At 43.2% G+C, this 25,253-nt stretch overlaps 1 protein-coding gene across 1 annotated transcript in view; it reads right to left on the bottom strand.

Annotated features, from left to right (window-relative positions):
* Slc5a1 (solute carrier family 5 member 1) overlaps positions 1-25,253 on the bottom strand; it is a 60,723-nt gene that overhangs the window by 33,382 nt on the left and 2,088 nt on the right. Inside the window, exon 2 of the mRNA XM_090320150.1 lies at positions 19,169-19,240. Within this exon, the coding sequence (XP_090176276.1) occupies positions 19,169-19,240 (72 nt within the window). The remainder of the gene's footprint in view (positions 1-19,168; positions 19,241-25,253) is intronic.

Below are 25,253 nucleotides of genomic sequence, written 5' to 3'. Positions count from 1 at the left end.
AGCCAGAAGAGATGCCAGGCTGGGAACTTGGCTGCGGTGGCTGTATGTTTAGGTCCCTTGTCCGCCCCCCCATCTCCTTCTCCCTGTCCCACCCTCCCCACCACCCCAAGCAGTGCTGGAAAATAGTGACGGTGTAAACAGAGAGGATGAGAGAAAGGGCGACAGGATGTGTCCCTAAAAAAGATCATCAGGGAGTCTCCTGTGAACCCCAAACTAAGTCATGAAGACACAGGAAGACCCCCCCCAGCCTTCCATGTGCTGTGGCCCTGGGCCAGTCATGCTTCCAGTAAATAGTAGGCAAGGTTCTAGAAAGGAGCCCTTGCCAAGAAATTCCTGGGCCTCAGCCACTTGGCCTGTGGAGGAAAGGAGCATGTCGCCAGCCACCGGGGGCTCACGCGCGCCTGTAATCCTAGCCACTCAGGAGGCTTAGATGTGAGAATCACGGGTTTGAAGACATCCAGGCAAGAGTAACTCATGAGACTCTTACATCCACCTAACCAGCAAAAAAAGCCAGAAGCGGAGTTGTGGCTCAAGTGGTAGAGCCCTAGCCTTGATCATAAAAGCTCAAGAACAGTGCCTAGGCATTGATTTCAAACTCTAGTCCTGGCACAACACACACACACACACACACACACACACACACACACCCCACAACACCTATTAAATGCACCTAATCTACCAATACCATGGCCTTAGTCAAGCCAACATTAAGATCTGTCAGAACACTTTAACAGGAAAACTCATCTAACACAAAGTCTGTTCTATAGAAGGGTGTTACATAACTCAGTGATAATTATGTTCTTAGTAGTAAGTACAGCATTAGCTGTAATTGTTGCTCGAGTGAAAGGTGACAAATGAGAACTCATGCATTTTGATATTCTCAAAATGGAATGGCTGCCTTGGTAAGCTTTGACATCATCATGAAGTTGAAGAACTTTATGCTTAACTCAACCCTAGTAGGTTAGGGATACATTGTATAATTGCTACTGTGTTTGCCAAAGAGATGGGAAGAGGCTTACCGGTTCTTTTTCTAATTTGTCCTTGTTAATTGATTTATTTAAACATTCTATTAGCACATATTAGTCACACAGGAGGGTCTGTGGTGGCATATGCAATGTACCCTTATTTAAAGCACCCTTGGGGCCAGGAGTTTGGCCTAGTGGTTAAAGTGCTTGCCTAGCATGCACGAAGACCCAGGTTCGATTCCTCAGTACCACATACACAGAAAAAAGGCGGAAGTGGTGCTGAGGCTCAAGTGGTAGAGCTCTAGCTTTGAGAAACTCCAAGGACAGTGCTCAGGCCCTGAGCTCAAGCCCCCCTATCACTCTCTCCCCTCCATCCCTACTTCCTACACAATTCCAATAGATTTCACTGTTTTATTTTCATGCATGTACTTTTCTAATGTCCCTAAGAAGGTTCAAATCTAAAACAAAACCTGTATTTCCCAGAAGACAGATTACTCCAAGAAGCTTCTGAAAGCTACCAGCCCACCTGCTCTGAGCCATTCTTTTTTTATATATATAATTTATCACCTTTCGCTTGATCAATTATTAAACCTAATGCTGTACCATTAGAAACATCATTATCAGAAATGATTAACTGAATTAGATTAATATTAAATTCAACAAGCCTTCTCCCATAACCCCCCCACCCCAGAGAGAGGGAGACATCCTTGGACTTTAACACATCTCAGGCAGTCCTGACACCTTCCCCTCATCCTCTGAGAAGGGAACAGAATGGAGCCAGAGAGTTGTTTGTTTGCTTGTTTTGCAATACTAGAATGCATAGATCCATTTCTCTCAGGCACCACCTTGAACTCATTCTACTCTCCTTCCCTTTACTGCATAAACTGTACACTCTCATTCACCCCAAACCCTAATTCTACCTTCATGATGTTTTGGCTTCTAGAACTTTCTACATCACCCTTGGCTGCCTGTCTAGCTCTAGACAGAACAAGAATTGGATGACCTCAAGTTTCACCCTCCTATCAGTCACCCCCACAAACTCACCCTCATAAGCTGGTGACCTCCTCAAAGCACAAATGGAATTGTGTGCACAAATGGAATTGTGTCCGGGCCATCACCCCCTCCTAGGGACCTAGCGGGCAACCTTTCTGACAGCTCCAGGCTTTAAAGCTCTAAGTCCTAAGAACTCAGCAAGATTTTAAAGCAAAAGCAAAATTCTCTCTACTACAAAAGCAGCAGGAGCTTAAAAAAACAAACCCTCATTTGAGACTGGCACTGGTGGCACCTGAGTGTAAACTTAACTATTCAGGAAGATGAGATCTACAGGATTGTAGTTCAAGGCAGAAAAGTTCGCTAAGCTCCATCTCCAAAATAGCCCGCAAAAAGCAGGGCTAGAGGTGCAACTCAGATGGTAGATTGCCTTTCAAACAAGTGTAAGGCCCTAAGTGAAATATATATACATATGTTTATATACGCATATGTATTTACAAACACACATATGTAGATATGTTAGAATGCTTTCTAGGCCTCTTACTATCTGGGTGCTTACACTTTAGGGGCCTCCCATCTCCTCTCCGACAGATTGTACAGGCCCCCAAAGAGATGAGGAACCTATAATGACTATTCCCTCACTGGCTAACCTTACTTAGCATCCCTTTGCTCCAGGTTTAAAAAAAACAAAACCATTATTTCACCTTTCACAGAAATTCAAGAAAGCCAAACACCAGTGAGTGGCTCAAATCTATAATCCTAACTAGTCAGAAGGTTGAGACTTAGAGGATCATGGTTCAAAACCAACCCAGACAGAAAAGTCTGAAGAACTCCATCTCCAATTAACCAGGAAAAAGCTGGGCTGGATGTCTGGCTCAAGTGGTAGAGCATCAGACATAATCAAGGAAGCTGAAAAAGAGTGCAAGGCCCTGAGTTCAAGCCCCCCCAGTATCAGAGGGGAACAAATTGTTATAAAGCCTATGTGTGATTACAGGTGAGCCACTGGCACCCAGCTTTCTGCTGATTATTTTTTTATGCACGATAAAGTTTAGACTCTATTCAAAGTCATCATTTCCTCAACTTAGTTTTGACCGGTCTTAGAAGTAGAACTACTGTTCCTAACTATAAAGTCAGAGTTCTGAGATCTAGATGACAAAAAGATTGGGATGAAATAGTCAAATCCGTGTGTGTGTGTGTGTGTGTGTGTGTGTGTGTGTGTGTGTGTGTGTTCGCCCTGGGACTTGAACTCAGGGCCTGGGCTCTATCCCTGAGCTTTTGTGCTCATGGCTAGCACGGTACCACAGCTTCACTTCCAACTCTTTTTTTTTTTTTTTTTTTTTGGTGGTTACTTTCTGCAATCCTCAGATCGCAGCCACCTGAGAAGCTAGGATTATAGGCGGGGGCCACCAGCGCCCAGCCCCAGCCATTTTTGTTCATGCCATTTCCATCTTGCAAGTGGACTCTACATGGCAAATGAGAGCAAATCTTTTTGTACTTCTCTCCTGGTCATCAGGACCTCTGGTAACTAAATGCCTTCCAGCTGCCATTTCTCCTTCTGGTTGCATAGGGTAGGGCCATGCCAGGAAGGATTGTGCTGAGAGCAGTTGGGGTGTTCAAGGATATGAAGGAGACTCCAGGCTGCAAAAGCTCATGGAGCAGGTTCTTCCTCATAGGTGGGATCTAGACTTCAAAGAAAACGAAAAGCCAGGCACCAGTGGCTCACACCTATAATCCTCGCTACTCAGGAGGCTGAGATCTGAGGATCAAGGTTCAATGCCAGCCCCAGGTAGGAACATCTGTGAGACTCTTAGCTCCAATAAACTACCAAAAAAGCTGAATGTAGGAGCCGTGAGTCAAATGGTGGAGTGCTAGCATTGAGCAAAAGAAGCTCAGGAACAGCACTGAGGCCCCAAGTTCAAGCCCCAGGACTGACACAAAAAGAAATAGAAAAAAGAAAGACAGGAATGTAAAGCAGAAACTGGGTTTTTGTTTTTGTTTTGGGGTTTTGGTTTTTTTGGTTTGGAGGTTTTTTGTTTTTTTTTTAGGGAAGATAGGGACATCAGAGGAGAAGGGAGGTAAAAGGGGGTGAATGTAACTGAAGTATTTATTCACATGGACAAAATTGGAATCCAAGTCATTAAAGTTGTTTTTTTAAAGGAAGAAGGTAAGAGGGACAGAGATATGAAGGGACAAAGGATGAACAAATGCATCCGTGGTACATTTCAACACTGTGTTGAAAATGAATTCTATAACTTGTGGGTGGGGACGGGAAGGAAAAACAGGAAGAGAGCAAAGGAAGGGTTGTTTTTTTTTTTTTCAACACTGGCCTCACGTTTGCCAGGTGGGTGCTTTACCACTTGAGCCACTCCCACAGCCTTCTATGTGTAAGTTATTTTTGAAATTAGGTGTTGCTTTATGCCAAGGCCACCCTGGACTACCATCTACCCATCTGTGCTTTCCCTGTAGCTGAGATGATAGGTTGGCATCCCCATACCCAAGCACTGGTTGAAAGGGACTCTCAAACTTTTTGCCTGTGCTGGCCTGGAACTGTGATCTTCTGCTTAAGTAGCTAGGAATATAGGCTTGAGCTTTAGTTCCTGGCCTGATCTTCCAGTACTTAAACACACACGCATATGTATGTGTGCATCTGTGGTGAGAAAATGCTCTACTATAACAGTGTTTATCTTTCAAGATGAAACTAGTGGAATCAGGCAATCTATGGCTCATGCCTATAGTCCTAGCTGCTCGGAAAGCTGAGATCTGAGGATCATAGTTTGAAGCCAGCCCAGGCAGGAAAATCCATGAGATGCTTATCTCCAATGAACCACCAAAAAACTGGAAGTGGGTCTGTGACTCAAGTGAGCAAAAAAAGTTCAGAAATAGAATCCAGGCCCTGAGTTTAAGTCCCATGACTAACACCAAAAAGAAAAAGAAAAAAAAGAAAGAAATTTATTTTTGCACTTTTCCCAGTTGTACTTTTTCCAACATTTCATAGTAGGATTGTATAATTTTATAATCAGAACACAATTGTTTAAAGCCTTTGGAAGAACAATTCCACAGCTCTCTCTGACTCACCTGGTAGAGCCTGAGCTCTAAGAACAAGACTAGCAGGAAAATTAGGTGCTTGTATTGATGTTACCGAAAGACATGAAACTGTCACTGCCACTAACTGCAATTAGGTTTGTGCAATGCGAAACAGAAAACAGTTACTTTAACCCCGCCCATTTCATATGAGAGCTGCAACTGCCTTGGAAATGATTAAGCAATCATGTTATTTTCAAATGAAAACAAAATTAGAGCCCCAAAGGAAAATGATTAGAATTGTACACAGTAACCTTAAGAAATAAACATTCTATGCACAAACAGGATCAGAAGCCAAAATTGTCCAAGGAAGTTGATAAGTTGCACTTCAAAATCAAAGCCAACCAATAAATTTGAAAAAAAAATTGTGAGACTGGGAGTGTGGCCTAGCGGTAGAGTGCTTGCCTGCCATGCCCAAAGCCCTGGGTTCACTTCCTCAGTACCACAGACAAAGAAAAAGCTCAAAGTGGTATTGTGTCTCGAGGGTAGAACACTACCTTGAGAAAGCTCAAGGACAGTGCCTCGGTCCTTGGGAGCTCAAGCCCCAAGATTGGCAATTTAAAAACTGAGTATTTCAAAATAGGTATCAGGGAGGATTTTGAAAGTTCACAAATCAAGGAAATGAACATTGAAGTAATTGAATATTCTATTTATCCTGATCTGCTCATTGCATATTACATACATGTATTGAAATATCATACTATTCTCCGTAAATGTACCCAATTAGTCCATGTCAATTGTAAAAATACATTTTAAAGTGCCCTAAATCAATAATCATACTTAAAACACCATTCAGTGTACTGACTTTCTGTGTGTGTGTGTGTGTGTGTGAGAGAGAGAGAGAGAGAGAGAGAGAGAGAGAGAGAGAGAGAGAGAGAGAGAGAGAGAGAGAGAGAGAGATTCTTGCTTGGTTTCTTTAATCACTGCTGGTGCTTTACTCCTTGAGCCACATTTGCAGGCTAGCATTTTGCTCATTAACTGATCACAGAATATCACGGACTTTTCTTCCCAGGCTTGCTTTGAACTGAGATGGTCAGATCTCAGCCTCCTGAGTAGCTGGATTCACAATGTAAGCCATCAGTGCCTGGAGATGTTCCTTTTCTTTCCTGCATATGTATCTTGGAAGCCTTCCACTCTGCTTGATTTCAGCCCTGCTATGTGTGAGCTTAAGCCAGTCATTTTGCTGCTGTGAGACTCAGGTAACCACATCTTGAGAGCTACATCTGGGGAGAATGAGAGAGAGGATAATTGCCAAGTCCTCCTCCTTCTCCTCTCCGTTCTCCTCTTCCTTCTTCTTTGTTAGTACAGAGGCTTAAACTCAAGGCCTTATGTTTATTCAACTTCCTTGCTCACAACTGGTTCTCTGCCACTTGATCCATATCTCCAGTCCAGCTTTTTGCTGGTTATTTTGGAGATGGAATCACTCAGACTTTTCTGCCTGAGCTGGCTTCGAAACTCAGTCCTCTAGATCATAATCTATTGAGTAGCTAGGACTACGGGCACAGGCTGCCTGCACCTGTCCATGCCTTTGTCTTATTTAATGCCCAACAATAGTTCTGTACAGTTTGTATTATTCTCATCTTTATAGTACAGATGAGGAGATTAAGGATCAGAGGAGAGAATCAATCACTTTCCTGAAGTCCCACAGAAAGATATCTGAAGGCCATGGCATCCCAGACCTTCCTCCTGCTTCTTAAATAGTCTCTCTTATCTTTCCCTAAATGGGAACAGGGTGGTGAGAGCTGGCTACTCATCTGACAATAACTCAAGTACAACATGTGCCCAGCTTCTTCCTTCACCCTCTGATGAACTGGCCTTTGGTCCTTTTTCTTACTTTATTTGTTTTATCTTCAAGTATCTCCATGTCTGAGCACACTGCATCTTGATAATCATCACCTGCTTCCATCATTCTCCCCCATCTCTTCCAACCTCATCCATCCTCTAGTTCCTGGTTCCATTCTCACATATGGACATTGCCTCCATCCCCCTTCCCCTCCCATTCCTCCTTCCCTTGGCCTCACCCCTCCCCCTCCTGACAACACATGCTTCAGCCTCCTGGCGTGCATTTCCTTGAACTAGAAGTCCGTTCTTTGAAGGACTTTCCCTGGGATGACCACACTTTTGGGGTCTTTGGCTTTAATTAGCTTCTTTCCCTTTCTTCAGGTGTATTTTGTCTTTGGTTTTGGTTTGGTTTTGCCAATCCTGGGGCTTGAACTCAGGGTGTGAGCACTGTCCTTGGACTTTTTTTTCTCAAGGCCAGGGGTCTGCCACTTGAGACACAGCACCACTTCCAGCTTTTTTCTATGTATGTGGTACTGAGGAATCGAACCCAGGCCTTCAAGCATGCTAGGCAAGCACTCTACCACTAGACCAAACTCCCAACTCTCTTTAGGTGTGTTTTTAAAAATGGGGGAAGGGGTATTGGAAAGGTTCAGTGTTTGAAGGTAGCCAGTTTCATCTCAGAGACTGGACTTCCTGGATTGGAACAGAAAGGAGGGTGGGGCCCGTGTGATGGGAATCTGTTACTCCTGAGACTCTGGTAAATATTTAGACTTAGCTGAGCAGGAGCATTCTCTCAACATCCGTTTGGTTTGTCAGCTCCTACCTCACAGACAATAGCAGTCTTTCATTTATGAGCTCCAAGTACATCTCTCCCTGCCCCACAAAGCAAAATGACAGCAAATCATGCCAAATCCATATTTTCCCAATGATTTTTCACACACACACACACACAATTTTAAGCCAGGGAAGTCTTGTGGTGGCATTTAGAAGTCAAGGTTCCTAGACTAAACCCACCCACCCACCAATTCTAAATTAACCCATCTTTAGAATCACCAACCCACCAAAAGAATCTAGTCTGGAGGATCGCTCTGGCCGATCCATTTTCAGTGCTTCCCCTATGTCAAGTTCCTTTGTAGCTCGGGGCCTTTGACTCTCCTGTTTCTTCTGCATGGATTATGTGACTAGCCTCCGGCTCTCCCACAGCCTACCTCTTCCTTTGTTGGTTTTGACATGGAAGAATTAATTATCCACACTTCTGGGGTACAGCATGATAGATGGCCATGATGGGGTAGTCAGGTAGAAAGGGAAGACCAACCCCACCAGTTTGCCAGGGAGCCAGGGCGCAGGTCCAGGGCTCTGGCCCAGTACATTTACTCGGCGTCCTGTTCCACCGCAGTTCTGGTGAAATGGTTGACTACACTGGAAGTGGCTTCTTCCCACGGGGATTTGTCCACCCCGAGAAATGATCTGAAAGCCTCATTTCCTTCTCATTACACTGGGGGTTCACACACACACACACATCTCCATCTAGGCTCTGAGGATAATGTGTCATCAGAGAAACCCACTCTCCAATCCTGCTCTTGGCCATGCTCTCCCAGTCCTTGGAAAGCTCCTAGATGCTGTGTGTATCCTTAGCATGCTCATTCGCATATCTGCGAACCCCTGTCCTACACCAGTGCCTGAGAGCAGGGGAGCTGGGGGGGAGCACACCTTCATGCTCTTATAGGGGTGCTCTATTGCTTTATAATCAGGCCTGCTGTAAGAACATGCTGGCTTTTGCTTGGAGAATCAGCTCTCTGGGACTCCTCTGTGTCTGACCCTGAAGACTTGGCCACCCATCGCCCCATCCATCCATCTCTTCAGGACACACCTGGCTCCTCCCGCCCCATCTGTCTTAGAAAAGGCCCTCACTGACTTGCTTTTGGAGGTTAAGGAAGTCTCTGCTCCTCTTCCCACACGCCCTTCACTCAAATGTATTTCTTCCCAGATACTTCCTGAAAATAATAGCTGTAAATATATATGATATCTCATACAATATATAATTATATGCAATAGAGTATAATATGTAACAGAGTATAAGTATATATAGTACAGTATATTCTATATAATGTAATCTATATAAGGCAATCTACATAATATAATATATATTGTACAGAATATAATGCATATTATAGGTAACATGTATCATATAATATATAACATGTTATAGATTATATATACTACATACTATATTATATATCATATAATTATGTATGTAATATTATACATTGTTATATATTATAATGTCTAATATATTACACTATATAATACATGTATAATATATCAATATGTGTGTATTAATGTAATTTTAGTGATATATGATATGTATGTTTCATGTATATGATATATTGTATAATATTAAATTATATGTAATTTTGTATTATATATGAGTGGTTTACAGATATCTGCACAGAGGTACGTGAGCATTTCTCACAGGATCTGGCACATAGTAGATAATTACCATGTAGTTATAGAATGAAAGAACAGCCAAATGGATAAACAGGTTCATTAATGATTTGGTTCACAGCTAAAGGGAGAGCCTGGAGATGAGATAAAAATGATTGGGATAACCCAGGCATGGGAGTACAGGCCTGTAATCCCAACACTTGGAAGGCTGAGACCAGAAGATCATGAGTTTAAGGCCAGCCAAGGCTACAGAGTAAAACTTTGTCTAAAATAATAACAAACAGAGCACTAGTGGCTTACACTTGTAATCCTAGCCACTCAGGAGGCTGAGCTCTGAGGATTTGGGGCTCAAAGCCAGCCCAGAAAGGAGAGTCTGTAGGAATCTTATCTCCAATCAAACACCAAAAAGCCACAAGCAACTACTGGTTTCTCCTTCTCACTTCTTTCTGGAGCTTTTTCCCCCGCTGTTTTCTGCCTCTCCTGTGTCGATTTGCACTGGGTGTCTCTCGTCCTTTCTCTTTCATGAGCTCTGCCTAGCTTAGACCTTCCAAAGATGCTCTCCCCTCCCCCCGTGACATCATACATGGCTGCTTTCCTGGTGTGTGTGTGTGTGTGTGTGTGTGTGTGTGTGTGTGTGTGTGCGCATATGCACACCTGCACACAGGCACATGCTAGTCCTGAGGCTTGAACTCAGGCCCTGGTATTTTTACACAAAGCTAGCGCTCTAACACTTGAACCTCTGATCCATTTCCAGCTTTGTAGGTGGTTAGTTTGCAGTGAGAATCTCATGGATTTTCCTGACCAAGTTGCCTCCAAATCACAGTCCTCAGATCCCAGCGTCCTGTGTAGCTAGGATTATAGGCATGAGTCACAGGTCCCTGGCCAGTTCTTTAGGTTTTAAAACTCAAGATTAGGGCTGGGAATAAGGCTTACTGGTAGAGTGCTTGCCTAGCATGCATGAAGCTCTGGTTCAATTCCTCAGTACCACAGAAACAGAAAGAAAAAACAAAAACAGAAGTGGGGTTGTGGCTTAAGTGGTAGAGCTCTAGCCTGAGTAAAAGAAGCTCGGAGACACTGCCTAGGCTCTGAGTTCAGGCCCCATGATTGGCAAATAATGAGAATAATTTTTTTAAAAAAAACCTCAAGATTCATTTTCAAACTTTGAGAAGCTGCCTATTCACTCAAGAATTATTTTCAGGCCGGGAGTTTGGCCTAGTGGTTAAAGTGCTTGCCTAGCATGCATGAAGACCCGGGTTCGATTCCTCGGTACCACATGTAGAAAAAAGCCGGAAGTGGTGCTGAGGCTCAAGTGGTAGAGCTCTAGCCTTGAGAAAGTCCAAGGACAATGCTCAGGCCCTGAGCTCAAGCCCAGGACTGGCAAAAAAAAAAAAAAGAATCATTTTCATTCGGGTTTCTGAACATCCATAAATAATAAAGAAGTTCTTGATTTTCTTCTTAATCTTTAAGCTACACCTATTAACCTCATACATTTCCATTTTGAAGAAGGAAAAGAAAGAGACCTAAACAATCAGAAGAGCAGAGAGAGTCCCAGCTCTGTCTGTATCTTTGTACTTGAGCAGGCTATCAAGTTAGTTATCATCCTCTTTACTGTACTTAGCAGCTAGAACACTGAGCCTTCAATCAGGTAAGGGGTGTGACTGTCTTTCAAAAGGTTCCATTTGAAAGCAAAAAGAAAGAAGAAGAAGAAAAAGAAGAAGAAGAAGAAGAAGAAGAAGAAGAAGAAGAAGAAGAAGAAGAAGAAGAAGAGGAAGAGGAAGAGGAAGAGGAAGAGGAAGAGGAAGAAGAAGAAGAAGAAGAAGAAGAAGAAGAAGAAGAAGAAGAAGAAGAAGAAGAAGAGGAAGAAGAAAGAAGAAGGAGGAGGAGGAGGAGGAAGGAGAAGAAATCTGAGTTTCCTGCTCTGAGACTGAACATGTATCTTCATATCAACAAATCTGCCAGGCATCCATGCCTCACACGTGCAGTCTTAGCTATTCCAGAGACTTAGATCTGAGGACCACAGTTCAAAGCCAGTCTAGGCAGGAAAGTTTATCCAGTCTGATTTCCAGCTAACTAGCAGAAAGCTGGAAGTGGAGCTGTAGCTCAAGTGTTAGAGTACAAGCTTGAGCAAAACAAAAATAAGGGACTATGTGCAGGCCCAGAGTTCCAGCCCCAGTACCTGCACAGAAACATCAAAATAAAACAAGTTAAAAAAAATCAAACAACAACAACAAAAAATCTGCCAGGTACCAGTAGCTCATGCCTGCAGTCCTAGCTACTCAAGAAGCTGAGATGTGAGGATGAAGATTCAAAGCCAGCTAGGGCAAGAAAGTCCTTGAGGTTCTTACCTCCAATGGACTACCAAAAAGCCATATGTGAGGCTGTGGGCTCAAGGGATAGAGTGGCTAGACTTGAGGGGAAAAAAAGTTCAGGAATCATGCCCTGATCCTGAGTTCAAGCCTTAGGACCAGCACCAAAAACAGAACAAAACAAAAATATCTGGTTTTTGCAGATAACATTTGATCAGAAGACAAACCATATTCATCCGCTTCCTGTGGATATTTTTATACCCTATCGGCACAGTTGAATAGAGAGTAAAGGCTACCACTACAGGCTGAGAGTGTGGCCTAGTGGTAGAGTGCTTGCTTAGCATGCATGGAGCCCTGGGTTTGATTCCTTGGTACCACATACATAGAAAAGGCCAGAAGTGGTGCTGTGGCTCAAGTGGTAGAGCATTAGCCTTGAGAAAGCTCAAGGACAGTGCCCAGGCCCTGAGTTCAAATCTCAGGGCTGGGGGGCGCGGAATCTTAAACCACAGCAATATGTTGTTTTCAGATAATTGTTTGGTAATAAGGGGAAAAAAAGTACTTCCAGCTGTCGTTCCAGTTGTTGTTCCAACTGGAACACAGCTGTTCCAGTTGTGTTATACTTTGTTGCATTGTGTTTTGTTTTGTTTGAGACTCTCTGTAGCTCCTTTGATCTTCCTACTTCAGCATCCTGAGTGTGGGGATTCTAGGTATAAATAACCACATTTGGTCCATGATTTCTTCAAGATCCTTGCTGGTAAGAGACTGAGTAGGTAGCATGGCTGTATTCATTTCTGTGTTTGTACCTCTGCCCTGCCACCTAGAATCTAGGAACTTTAGTTCTGAAAAGAGCCTTGGTCATTTCCTCCTCTGACTATTTCCCATTACAGAAGAGCTGCTCTTGAGTTTCAGAGAGGTTGAATGAATTATCCCAGTGTCACAAAGTGGGCAAGGCCAAATCCTTTGGCTCTTTGCATACTTCTCACTCTTCTCCCTCTGGAACGCTTGCTTCTGAGTCCCAGGGGATTATGGGTGGGTTGGCTCAGCCCTGTGGAAGCTCACATTGCTATGGAGCCAACTCTGCCAAGGTGAAAATATCACCAGATTCCCTTCTCAAAGCCCGGCCCTCCTCTGGCCTGAGCTGCATGTGTGATTGAGTCCTGGCTTCTTAAGTTACTTCTGCTGCCAAAGAGCGGGGAAATCCCCTCTGCAGGGCTGGGCTGTGAACTTCCTGCTCTCCCATTGTCCTCTGACACTCCAACAGCAATCAGTACAAGGAGCCAAACCACAGAGCCACAGACAAGGAAAATCCTGACCCCCACACCATTGCTCTGTTACGTCAGTGGCATGTTGTCGTTGCAGGTGAGTCAGCTGGTGGAGTTGCCTTGACTCAAACTCAACTGAGACTATTGCCAAAAGTTCATTACTCTTAAAATTTCAGCCCCAGAGCCCCTCTTCTGACCCACAGATTGTTCCTCACTTTTGTCTAAGGTATAACCTCTGTCTTTAAGGCTCACTAACTTTAGGAACAAGGCTTTTTTCCTGAGCTCCTGGATTTTCACCAGAGCACAATCCCCCCCACCCCCCACCCCCGCAAAAGAAAATCAGGGACTGACTACTGCCTCCAACCTCTCTCCTCTGTCAAAGCTCTCTCCAGAACTTTCTACCTTCCCCTAAATTCCCTGGAACTCTCTTCTGGAAGTTTATCTGTCTGTCTACTCCCCCTTCCCCTGGAAGCCATTGGGTTAAGAGCTGATGATGCTACTTGTAATTCTAGCCACTCTGAAGGCTGAGATCCGAGACTTGAGCTTCTAAAGCCAATCCAGGCAGACTGGAGACTCATCTCCCATTAGCCAGCCAAGAACTAGACTAACCGCATGGCTCAAGTGCTAGAGCACCAGCTGTGAAGAATAAAAATAAACACAAAACAGCCAAGCGAATAGGAGTTCCAGCTCCAGTAAATACAAACACACTTGATTGTGTCTAAGATACTCACTACCAGAAAGACATATCACATGGAGAAAATTTATTTTGAAGGAAACAGCACCCACTACCTGATGAATGTAACTGTAACCCCACTATACATCACCCCGACAATAAAAATAAATAAATAAATAATGCAGACCAACAAAATAGAAAAGAAACATTGCTGTTTGTCCTGTAGAATGCCACTGCTTGGTTATAAGAAATCCCCACTGTGTCACACCTGTAATTCTAGTTACTCAGGAGGCTGTGATCTGAGGATCATGGTTCAAAGACATCCTGGGCAGAAAAGTCCAATTAACCACTCAAAAACTGGAAATGGTGCTGTGGCTCAAGTAGTAGAGTAAGGACAGTGCTCAGGCTCTGAGTTCAAGCCCCACAATCAAGAAAGAAAGAAAGAAAGAAAGAAAGAAAGAAAGAAAGAAAGAAAGAAAGAAAGAAAGAAAGAAAGAAAGAAAGAGGGAGGGGCGGGAGTTTGGCCTAGTGATAGAGTACACAAAGACCTGGGTTCAGTTCCTTGGTATTACATAATAGAAAAAGCCAGAAGTGGTGTTGTGGCTCAAGTGGTAGAGTGCTACCCTTGAGAAAGCCCAAGGACAGTGCTCAGGCCCTGAGTTTAAGACCCAGAACTGGCCCAAAAAAATGAGAGAGAGAGAGAGAGAGAGAGAGAGAGAGAGAGAGAGAGAGAGAGAGAGAGAGAGAGAGAGAGAGAGAGAGCGTCCCAGGTGAGCTCTGGTGGTTCACATATATAATCCTAGCTATTCCAATATCTAAAGATCTGAAGATTGAGATTCAATGCTAGCCCAGGCAGAAAAGTCCATGGGACTCTTTTCTCCCATTAACCAGAAAAAAACAAACAAACCTGGAAGTGGTGGTATGACACAAATGTTAGAGCATCAATCCATAGCATTGATAGCCAAACAAAAGTGCGCTGAAACAAAGAGGGGGGGGAGGGAGAGAAGGAAGGAAGGAAGGAAGGAAGGAAGGAAGGAAGGAAGGAAGGAAAGTGAAGGAAGGAAAAAAATTAACATAACTTCCGTGTATATATCTACTTATCCATTTATATTACTGTAAATGATTGTTTCATTTTAAAATGTGGACGGTGTATAGCTGGAATTAATGATTTTGCAGTGGTATAAATAGATCACTCCTATAAACTGTGTTAATTTATTCACATGATCAATCAATCTGAAAGTTAAATCCACACAGCTCGATGGTCATGGTTTCAGGTACCATCACTGAAGGCTGCTAAGTGCCGTGTACCACAAAGAGTTGTGCTGGGGAAGTTGCCTTGGCAACTTAAAGGAAACATCCCCCTCTCATTTCTTGGCAGTCCATTGCCTAGCTGCTGGCCAGACACTGAACCATGTCTAGTATTCTTATGTTCTGTGGTTCGGAGACCTGGTCAAGCTTCAGAACCCATTTATATAATGACAAACTATCTCTGGCAAAAGAAGCATCAAATGTCACCTTCATTAAGGAAGCAGTAACTTCTGCATGAAAGAAGAATAGTAGCCTGTTTTTCTATTGATTAGAATAATCCAATCCTGAGCCATGCATAAAGGAAAATAAACCCATTGGAAACCCCATTAAACCACTGAGCCCAACCTGCTCATGTAATGCTAATCTCTCTCATCAACCAACCCTCAATGGCCAGCCAGACTCAGGCACTAACCAGAAGAAAGACAGCACTGATGGCCATGTTGTAATGTGTTGTCCGGTGCCAGTGGCTCACACCTGTAATCCTCGCCTATCAGGACGCTGAGATCTGAGGACCAGAGTTCAAAGCCAGCCTGGGCAGGAAAGTCCATGAGACTCTTATCTCCAATTGACCATCAAAACTCCAAAACTGGCTGGGCATGGTGGCTCACGCCTGTAATCCTAGGTATTCAGGAGGCTGAGATCTGAGGATCGCAGTGCAAAGCCAGCCCAGGCACTAAAGTCCATGAGATTCTTATCTCCAATAAGCCACTAGAAAACCAGAAGTGGCACTGTGGCTCAAGGGATAGGGTGGTAGCCTTGAGCTGAAGAGCTCAGGGACCATGCCCAGGCCCAGAATTCAAACCCCACAACCAACAACAACAACAAAGTCCAAAAGTGGAGCTGTGGCTCAAGTAGGAGAATGCTAGCCTTGAGGGAAGAAAAAAAAAAAAAAGAAAGAAAGAAAGAAAAAGAAAAAACTCAGTGATTGTGTCCAGGCCCTGAGTTCAAACCTTAGGACTGGCAAAAATAAAAATTGAAAAAAAAGTTGCAATGTATTCTCAGAGCTTGTGTAACAGACAAATCTCCTAAGGATGATAATACCCCATATCTCTTCCCTCAGAACCCAGAGATTAGGCATTCAGCCTTCCCTCTCCCCCTAGTGAGTCAGCCTTAAATTTTTACACAGAGATATAATTTCAGCTTGATTATAGTCAATAGAAGGAAGCATAGTTATCTGAAAATGCAATGATTTATCTTGAAAGTCCTATTTCTTATTGTGGGATAAGGAGGAGAAAAGGAGGTTCAGTACAAACTGAAGTGTTAGATGTTACAGGAGGGCACTGAAGCATTAGATTGGATGCTCTCCTTTCAAAATAAAGTAAACTGGGTGACAGCAGCTCATGCTTATAATCCTAGCTACTCAGGAGGCTGAGATCTAAGGATCACAGTTCAAAACCAGCCCGGGCAGGAAAATTTGTGAGACTCTTACTTTCAATTAATGAGCAAAAAGTTAGAAGTGGAGACAGGGCTCAAGTGATAAAGCACCAGCCTTGAGAGGAAAAGCTAAAGGACCGTGCTCAAGCCCTGAGTTCAAGCCACAGTATAAGTACAAAATAAAAAGTAATAAATAAATTTAAACCTTAAAAGCTATAACAAAATGGCAAGGTCCTGTTCCATTCTAAGTCATCAAATCTCCCATCCACTAATTCATGATCATTTTACATCTCAAATCCATACAGTAGCCCTGTGCAATCAAACCACAATAAAGAAACATTCTAGATCTGCACTGCCCACTATCCACAAATAGCTCGTAAGCACATGAAATGTGGCTATGTGTTCGAGGAAGGCAGTTTTCCTTTGTATTTTCTGTAATTTTAACTTTGTTGTATTTATCTGTTTATTTCTTGTTAATTGTGGGAACTGAACTCAGGGCCTGGACGCTGTCCCTAAGCTCTTTAGCTCAAGGCTAGTGCTCTACCGCTTTGACTGGTTAATTAGAGATAAGTGTCTCGTGGGGACTTTTCTGTCTGATCCTCCAATCTCAGCCTCCTGAGTAGCTAGGATTATAGACATGAGCCACTAGTGCCCAACTTTAACTTTGTTTTAAATAGCCCGTGGTGCTAGTGGCTATAATATCAGTGGCATAGCTCTAGACTCCCCCAGTTACCTTGAACTTTAAGATGGGAGCTGGATCCTCAGTTTCTGTGGTCAGGAAAGTAACCAAGTCCAGAGCCTGACACAGAACTGAAAGGAGGCCATCCAGGTGTGACAGAAGACCTTCATGAGGGCCTCACCACCATCCCCTCAGCATCAACTCTGTACTCTTGGCTAATTTAAGAATAGAACATGATGCCTGGGCACTGGTGGTTCATGCCTGGAATCCCCACTACTCAGGAAGCTGAGATCGGAGGATTGCTGGTGAAAGCCAGCCAGGTAGAAATGTCCTTGAGACTCTTATCTCCTCCAGTTGAGCACCAAAAAAACCAGCTGGAAGTGGAGCTGTAGCTCAAATGTTAGAGCAGTAGCCTTATGCACAAAAGCTCAGCAATAGGATCCAGATCCTGAGTTCAAACCCCAATACTGGCCAAAAAAAAATGTAAAGCATGAAGGAGCCAGACACTAATAATGACTCATCTCTGTAATCCTAGATACTTGGAAAGATGCAATCAGGAAATCATAGTTTGAAAAAATTTTGGATGAATCCTAGTTTAGCATTGGTGACTTATGCCTGTAATCCCAGCAGTTCAAGAGGCAAAAATCAGGAATCTGGTGGTTTGAGGCCAGCTCAGAAAAAAACACAAGACCCTATCTGAAAAAAAAAAGGGTGGGGGGAGGAAGGACTAGAGGAATGGATTAATAGAGTGCCTGCCTAGTAAGTACAAGGTCCTGAGTTTTCCCTTTCTAAAAAAACCAAAAGATATCTTCACAGGCCAGGAATGTGGCCTAACATGCACGAAGCCCTGGGTTTGATTCCTTGGTACCATATACACAGAAAAGGCCAGAAATGGTACTGTGGCTTAAATGGTAAAGCACAAGCCTTGAGAAAGCTCAAGGACAGTGCCTAGGCTCTGAGTTCAAGCCCCAGGACTAGAAAAAAAAAACTTTTAAAATGTAAATTTCAATCCTTTTTTTTTTTTTTAACATACCATGATTTAAACTCAGGATCTTGTTCAGGATCTCACTCAGCCTTCTTTGCTCACAACTGGTACTCTACTTCTTGAGCCATGACTTTTTGCAGGCTAATTAGAAATGAAGTCTCTCTGACTTTTCTGCTCTGGCTAGCTTGCAACCTTGATCCTCAACTCTCTGCCTCCTAAATAGAAATGATTACAGGCATGAGCCATCAATGTCTGCCTAAATGGAAAATCAGATTCATTCAAAATTGTTCTTTTTGTTTCTCCTATCTCGCCCACTTTGTCTTTATTTCTCCTCTCAATGAGTTTAAACTTTATTTATCCACAGGTTAATATAATAAATTAAGGATGTAGGAGAGAGAGAAAAGGAGAAAATGAGAAAAGAGGTAGCACTGTTCAAAAAGAAATAACTCAATACCTGACTTAAGTAACCATAACCCCTCTGTATATCACCTTTACAATAAATTTTGGTTTAAAAAAATATTATTTGGAGCTATTCTCTACTGAGAATAGCTGAAATTTCTAAAATAAGCATATATTGCTACAGATTACCATCTTAGTACTGCTTTAGCTGCACATGATATTTTTAATTTGTGTATATGATCATGTTTATTCAGCTCAGTGAATTTCTTCAGTTCCCCTTAAGAACTTTTCTCTCTGGGTCATGGGTTATTTCAAAGCATATTTTTCACTTTCTAAGCATTTAGAAATTTTTAAATGATGTATCTTATTTTTAATTATCTTGCTCATTTTTAATAAAATGTCTTTAGTTATAGGTCAGAAATTATGCCAAGTAAAATTAGACTAAATAAAATGAAACAAAAAAATCTTTACTTCAAGAAGGGTATATTTAAAATATTAAAAGAAAAAAGAACCAGGCACAATGACTCATGCGATAGCTACTCAGAAGGCTGAGATCTGAGGATCAAGGTTCAAAGCCAGTGTGGGTACAAAAGGGCCTGCGACTTTTATCTCCAATTAAATTAATTCTAGAAGAAGACGGGAAGTGGGGCTTGGCTCAAGGGTAGTGCTGTAGCCTTGAGCTGAAGAGCTCAGGGACAGCACCCAAGCTGAGTTCAAGCCCCATGACCCACAAAAACAAAAGAAAAGAAAGGAAGAAAGAAAAAGAAGGGAAGGGTGCACTAGAGACCTGCTGAGCACCTCCGTTTTCAAGTGTCCAGGTGAGAAGAAAAAATCATCACCACCCAATGCCAAGAAGAAAATGAATCCCTAAAGGAAGTCTCAGAGTCAAACAAACAACATCTCCAAAACAAAAACTTACCGGCCACCAAACCATACTGCGGCCTGCCAAGAAGAAACCTCCAACTGTTCCTCGGTTAGTGGAAAACATAGCCTGAGGAAGAAAGAATCAAAATTTTAATAGAAAACCAGAAAAGTGACCTTGCCAGGCAAAAGGACACACCTCCTCACCCACTGGTACTTTCTGTAACCCACTCTTGTTTTCTGAAACATTTGAATGTCTTCATTTCCCTGAAGATTCCACAATAATCAGCTCCAGGAGGCAGAAGCCCACAAGGAACCTGAGCTTCAGGAATCTTGAACAGTTTGCGGGACAGCTGGCAGTGTGATTGGCTGACTGTGGGGCTTTAAGTCAGTCATTTCACCTCGTTCTGTTTGTTCACAGTGGAAATGAACTATAAGCATATCAAAGAACCTAATGAAATAACATATTTTTAAAGGTATTAGATGGTGCTGGATGTAATCCCAGGTATTGAAAGGCAGAGCCAAGAGGTTTGAGAATTTGAAGCCATTCCTAGGTCACATGAGCAAAAGCCTAGCTGAGAAGCAAATGGAAAAACAGAAGGGCTTGGTAGCATGGCTCGAATGGTTGAGCATAAGACTACCATGGATAAGGTCCTGGGTGCAATATCCAGTACCACCCCCTCAAAAAAATGCTAGATGGTAGGTAAATTATATCTCAACAAAGCTGACATAAAAAAAAAAAACATGAAAATGGCTAGGTGCTATTTTTCTCATGCCTGTAATCATATCTGCTCAAAAGGCTGAGATCTGAGGGTTGGGATTAAAGATAGCCCAGGCAGGAAAGTCAAGGAAACTTTTTTTTGGCCAGTCCTAGAGCTTGACTCAGGGCTTGGGCACTGTCCTTGGACACTTTTTGGTCAAGACTAGCACTCTGCCACTTGAGCCACAGCACCACTTCCAGCTTTTGTTCTTTTCTGTATATGTGGTACCAAGGAATCTAACCCAGGTCTTCGTGCATGCACTAGGCTGTGCTCCCAGCCCATCAGTGAGACTCTTATCTCCAATTAGCCACCAAAAATCTGGAAGTGGAGCTGTGGCTTAGGTTGTAGAGAGTACTAGTCTTGAGAGGAAAGGCTAGGGGACAGCACTCAGGCCCTGAGTTCAAGCCCTGGTACAAAACAAAACAAAAAGTGAAAAATACCATAAGAATGCAAAGGGCTTATATAAATATCACTTAAAGGAGCAGACATTCCAACCCCAATTCAAAATTTTTATCCTAAGAATATAGTAGGAACTTGCAGGAATCCTTACTCCGCAATTGATTATAACTAATATAAGAGTGTTGGTAGAATGTCAGCCACTGGAACTGGCAGTCACACAAGAGTGAAGAGGCAGAGAAGTGACACTGCATGCAGAACCTTTAATACTAAGCTACAAATAAAAGTGCAGGCTGTTTTCATAGGCCACAGGGAGCCACTGAAAATCTGGTCATCAACACATGATGACCAAAACTTCTCATGGCGCCTATGGAATTGTAGCCAATCAGCCTGCACTTTACTCCTGATCTAAGCCATACTCAGGCCCAGGCTCAGTGCTCCAGGACCAAATGGGACGAGGTCTCTGCCTTAGTTCTCCTGTCTTCTTCCCCTCTCTTTGTCACTAACTATTCTTTAGCAATTGACTACATTTGTCATTAGCAGGCACTCAAGAAGGTTCTTGAAAGACACTGGTAATATGACCCTATCAGTGGTGTGTGTATTTTCCAAAGGGACCACAGAAGCCAGTGGTGACATTCCAGGCAGTTACAATGTCTCATTCAGCAAACTGTATCTGCAACAGGTAGCAGATCTGCTAGAGTTCAGATTGCAAAGCGCTATTAGACATATTCCCTCACAAAGCAGAACCTTTCTGCACACAATCAATCAACAGATCTGCTAGGTACCCTTGAGTCCTAGAAAGTGCAGGGAGAGCATAGCTCAGCACTTTCTGAATGCCTAGCAGACTTGTCCCTCCCTCAGGGTGTATTCTGAAGGCTCTGTAATAGTTTTCCTGGGAATAGCAAGATGACCAAAACATCCAAGAAGTAGACAAGGTAGTTAGAGAAGAAACAGAAACCCTAAGAAGTCGGTCTCCAGTAGTTGGCAGTGGAAAGGTCATTCCAAAGTCCAAGAAGGTTGATTAATACCAGACATGGTTGGAAACACAGAAAAAAATATGCTAAGGACCCATATGCAAATATTTCTCAGCTGATCTCAGTAATGTAAAACTTGGGGAAAGATGGAACAGCAGAGTTTGGAGCGTGGAGCTGGAATCATTCGGGAAAGAAGCTCAAGGCTGGGTGCTGGCAGCTCAGGTCTAGAACCCTAGTTACTTACAAGACTAAGACCTGAGGATCAAGGTTTGAAGTCAGCTCTGTCAGGAAAGTCCATGAGACTCCTCTCTCCAATGAGCCACCAGAAAACTGGAAGTAGAGCTCTAGTTCAAAATGGTAGAATGCTAGCCTTGAACAGAAATGTTTAAGGATATGCGTAGAAAAAAGCCAGAAGTGGTGCTGTGGCTCAAGTGGTAAAGCACTAGCCTTGAGAAAGCCCAAGGACAGTGCCCATGCCCTGAGTTTAAGGCCAAGGACTGGCAAAAATAAAAATAAAAAATAAAAACAAATAGAAAAGGCCAGAAGTGGTGCTGAGGCTCAAGCGGTATAGATTAGCCCTGAAAAAGCCCAAGGCCATTGCCCAGGCCCTCAGTTCAAGCTCCAGTACTGGCCAAAAAATAGAAAGGAAGGAAGGAAGGAAGGAAGGAAGGAAGGAAGGAAGGAAGGAAGGAAGGAAGGAAAAGCGAGCAATGTAATGGAGCTAAAGGAAAGAATTTCAAAACTCTGTTTAAATGAAAAACAGGTTAAGAAAGAGATTAGGCCTGGAGAAGACTCTGGTATGGTCATTGACTTCCAATATATAAAGTGAGAGAGCCGGCACCGGTGGCTCACACCTGTAATCCTAGCTATTCAGGAGGCTGAGATCTGAGGATCACAGTTCAAAGCCAGCCCAGACACTAAAAAGTCCATGAGGTTCTTATCTCCAATTAATCACCAGAAAACCAGAAGTGGTGCTGTGGCTCCAGGGGTAGGGTGGTAGCTTTGAGCTGAAGAGTTCAGGGACAGTGCCCAGACCCAGAGTCCAGGCCCTATGAACCCCCCCCCCAAAAAAAAGAGCAGCTTCCTTGGCCTCCTAAGGCTTCAGTTTGAATCCCAGCTCTGACATTGATTCATCTGAATGCCTTCTGGTCACTCTCTCTCTGGTCCTGACAGTCACTTGCAAAGGGAAAGGTCAGTGTCCCCTAGAAGCAATTCAATGTTCATATTGATTTTACCGTATTCATCTGGGCCTCAAGAAAAGGGATCTCATGGGAAATACTTTCGTTTTTGTGGGATATAAAAAAAAATCTCTGCTACATATTTACTATTCGTTTTATTTTGTTGGTGTTAAAAAAAAAAAAACTTTTTTAAGCCTGTGAGACATCCAAAAACTGTGGGTCAGACTTGGACCATGTCAAGAGTTTTAAACAACTCCTATCATAAGGAGATTACAAGAGAGCTTAATGAAATACCTCAGCAAGAATAAGTTCGGGCCAGACGCTGGTAGCTCACACCTGTAATCCTAGCTACTCTGGGGGGTGAGATCTGAGAATCCCAATTCCAAGCCAGTCCTGGAAGGAAAGCGATACTCTTATCTCCAGTTAGCCACCAAAAAGTCAGAAGTAGAGTTATAATAGAGTGACAGAACACTAATGTTGAGGGGGAAAAAGTTCAAGGACAAAGCCGAGGCCCTGAGCTCAAGTCCAGGATCAGGCAAGAAGAAGGAGGAGGAAAAGCAGGAGCAAGAGGAGGGTAGCAGGAGAAGGAGGAGGAGGAGATGGAGGAGGAAGAGGAGGAGGAGGAGGAGGAGATGGAGGAGGAGGAGGAGGAGGAGGAGGAGAGAGAGAGGAAGAAGAAGAGGAGGAAGAAGAAGGAGGAGGAGAGGAAGGGGAAGAGGAAGAAGGAGAAGGAGGAGGAAGAAGAGAAAATAAGGAGGAGTCCAGTAGCACACACCTATAATCCTAGCTATTCAGGAGGCTGAGATCTGAGGATTGCAGTTTGAAACCAGGATGAGCAGACAAATGTAAGAGAATCTTATCTCCAAATAACCAGCAAAACGCCAGCAATGGAGCTATAGCTCAAATGGTAGAGCACCAGCCTTGAGTAAAAAAAAAAAAATCTAGTGAGAACACAAAGCCCTGTGTTCAAGCCCTAGTACTAGCACCCAAAAAAAGAAAGAAAAAGGACTGTTGCTGGACACCAATGACTCACGTCTGTAATCCTAGCTACTCAAGAGGCTGAGATCTGAGGATTGTGGTTCAGAGCCAGCCCAGGCACTGAAGTCTGTGAGACTCTTATCTCTGGTTAACCACTAGAAAACTGGAAGTGGCACTGTGGCTCCAGTGGTAGGGTGGTAGCCTTTTGCTGAAGAGCTCAGGGACAGTGCCCAGGCCCAGAGTTCTAGCCCCACGACCAACAAAAACACAAGCTTATCCAGGAGTTTGGCCTAGTGGTAGAGTGCTTGTCTAACATGCACAAAGACTCAGGTTTGATTCCTCGGTACCACATATACATAGAAAAAGCCAGAAATGGTGCTGTGGCTCAAGTGGTAGAGCTCTAGCCTTGAGAAAGCCCAAGGACAGTGCTCAGGCCCTGAGTTCAAGGCCCAGGACTGGCAACAAAAAAAACAACGAGCTCAGAGACGGTGTCCAGGCCCTGAGTTCAAGCCCAACAACAACAGCAAAAAAAGGGGGGACTGTTGACTGGAAGAAATCCAACATTTAAATAATCAAGGTCAAGAAATACTGGCTAATGGAGAAAGATCAGATATAAACAAATCCTAGCAGGCTCATTAAGGAGCATTTAACAAGACAAGTGATACTGATTTACAGATATTTCCAAAGTGCAAACACCATAAAAAAATTAAGCACCAACAGGCTTAGATGAAAATGAGATTGAGAGAAGTAAGAATATCAGAGATTGTCCGGGAAATGTGTTAGCAAGTGATGGCTTTGTAACTTGGCTCCAGGACATATGAACTGGAGTGGATGAAAAAAGAAGTAATGTGGCAGAAAGCCGGTGTTATTGAAAACCATGGGTTAGCCGGGCTCTGGGAGTTCACACCTGTAATCCTAGCTATTCAGGAGGCTGAGATCTGAGAATCCTGGTTCAAAGTTAGCCCAGGCAGGAAAGTCATGACATTCTTAGCTCCAGTGAACCACCAGAAAACAGGAAGTGGCACTGTGGCTCAAACTGGTAGACCCCTAGCCTTGAGCAAAAGAGTTCAGGGAAGTACCCAGGCCCCCTATCACACACACACACACACACACACACACACACACACACGCACGCACATGCGCGCACACACACAAAACCAAGGGTCATAATTCCTGAGCTCTACTGCAAAATCTAAGGCAAATAATAAGGGTTTAACTTCTCCATCTAATAAATAGAGGCTCACACTCCTGTCTTTCCTGTCTTGTGGTGTTGTGTGACAATGCTGACTGCTGACTGATGTTTCCCATTTTACTTAAATTGACAACAGTTATTCGGCCTCCAGAACATACCCTGGAGGTAAATGACAATCATTCTTTGTTTCGATTTTTTGTGTTAGTACTCAGACTTGAACTTAGGGACTCACATTCTTCTTGTTCCTTTCTTTCTTTCTTTTCCTCAAGGCTGGCACTCTACCACTTTAGTCACACCAATTATTTAATTGGAGGTAAGAATTTCACAGGCTTCATAGGAACATAGGCTCAATGGTTTCCCTCATTTGTAATAAATTGGTACCAACCTAGGACTCTTCTAGCAGAGGATTACAATAGCTCAAAACCCAGATACATAAGGCCCTATAGGATGAGGCTAAATGAAAGGATCCCCAGGACATGGAAACAAGAGCTCTATATTATGTGATTGTCGTTCTTAATGTACTTTGTTATTTCTCTTTTGTTGCCCTGTGGTTAATCTCATATTGTTACAGTATCTGACTTTGTTACCTGCATATTGTATATATGTTTATTTGTTTATTTGAAATAGGAAAGGGAAGGGGGGAAAACAAGAATATTGGGAGGGG

This window comes from Megascapheus bottae, chromosome 28 (genome assembly GCF_031878675.1).
Source record: "Megascapheus bottae isolate mThoBot1 chromosome 28, mThoBot2.hap1, whole genome shotgun sequence".
Classification (NCBI taxonomy): Eukaryota; Metazoa; Chordata; class Mammalia; order Rodentia; family Geomyidae; genus Megascapheus; species Megascapheus bottae.
Note: the sequence above shows the minus strand (reverse complement) of the source record. Positions and strands in the feature narration are given on the sequence as shown.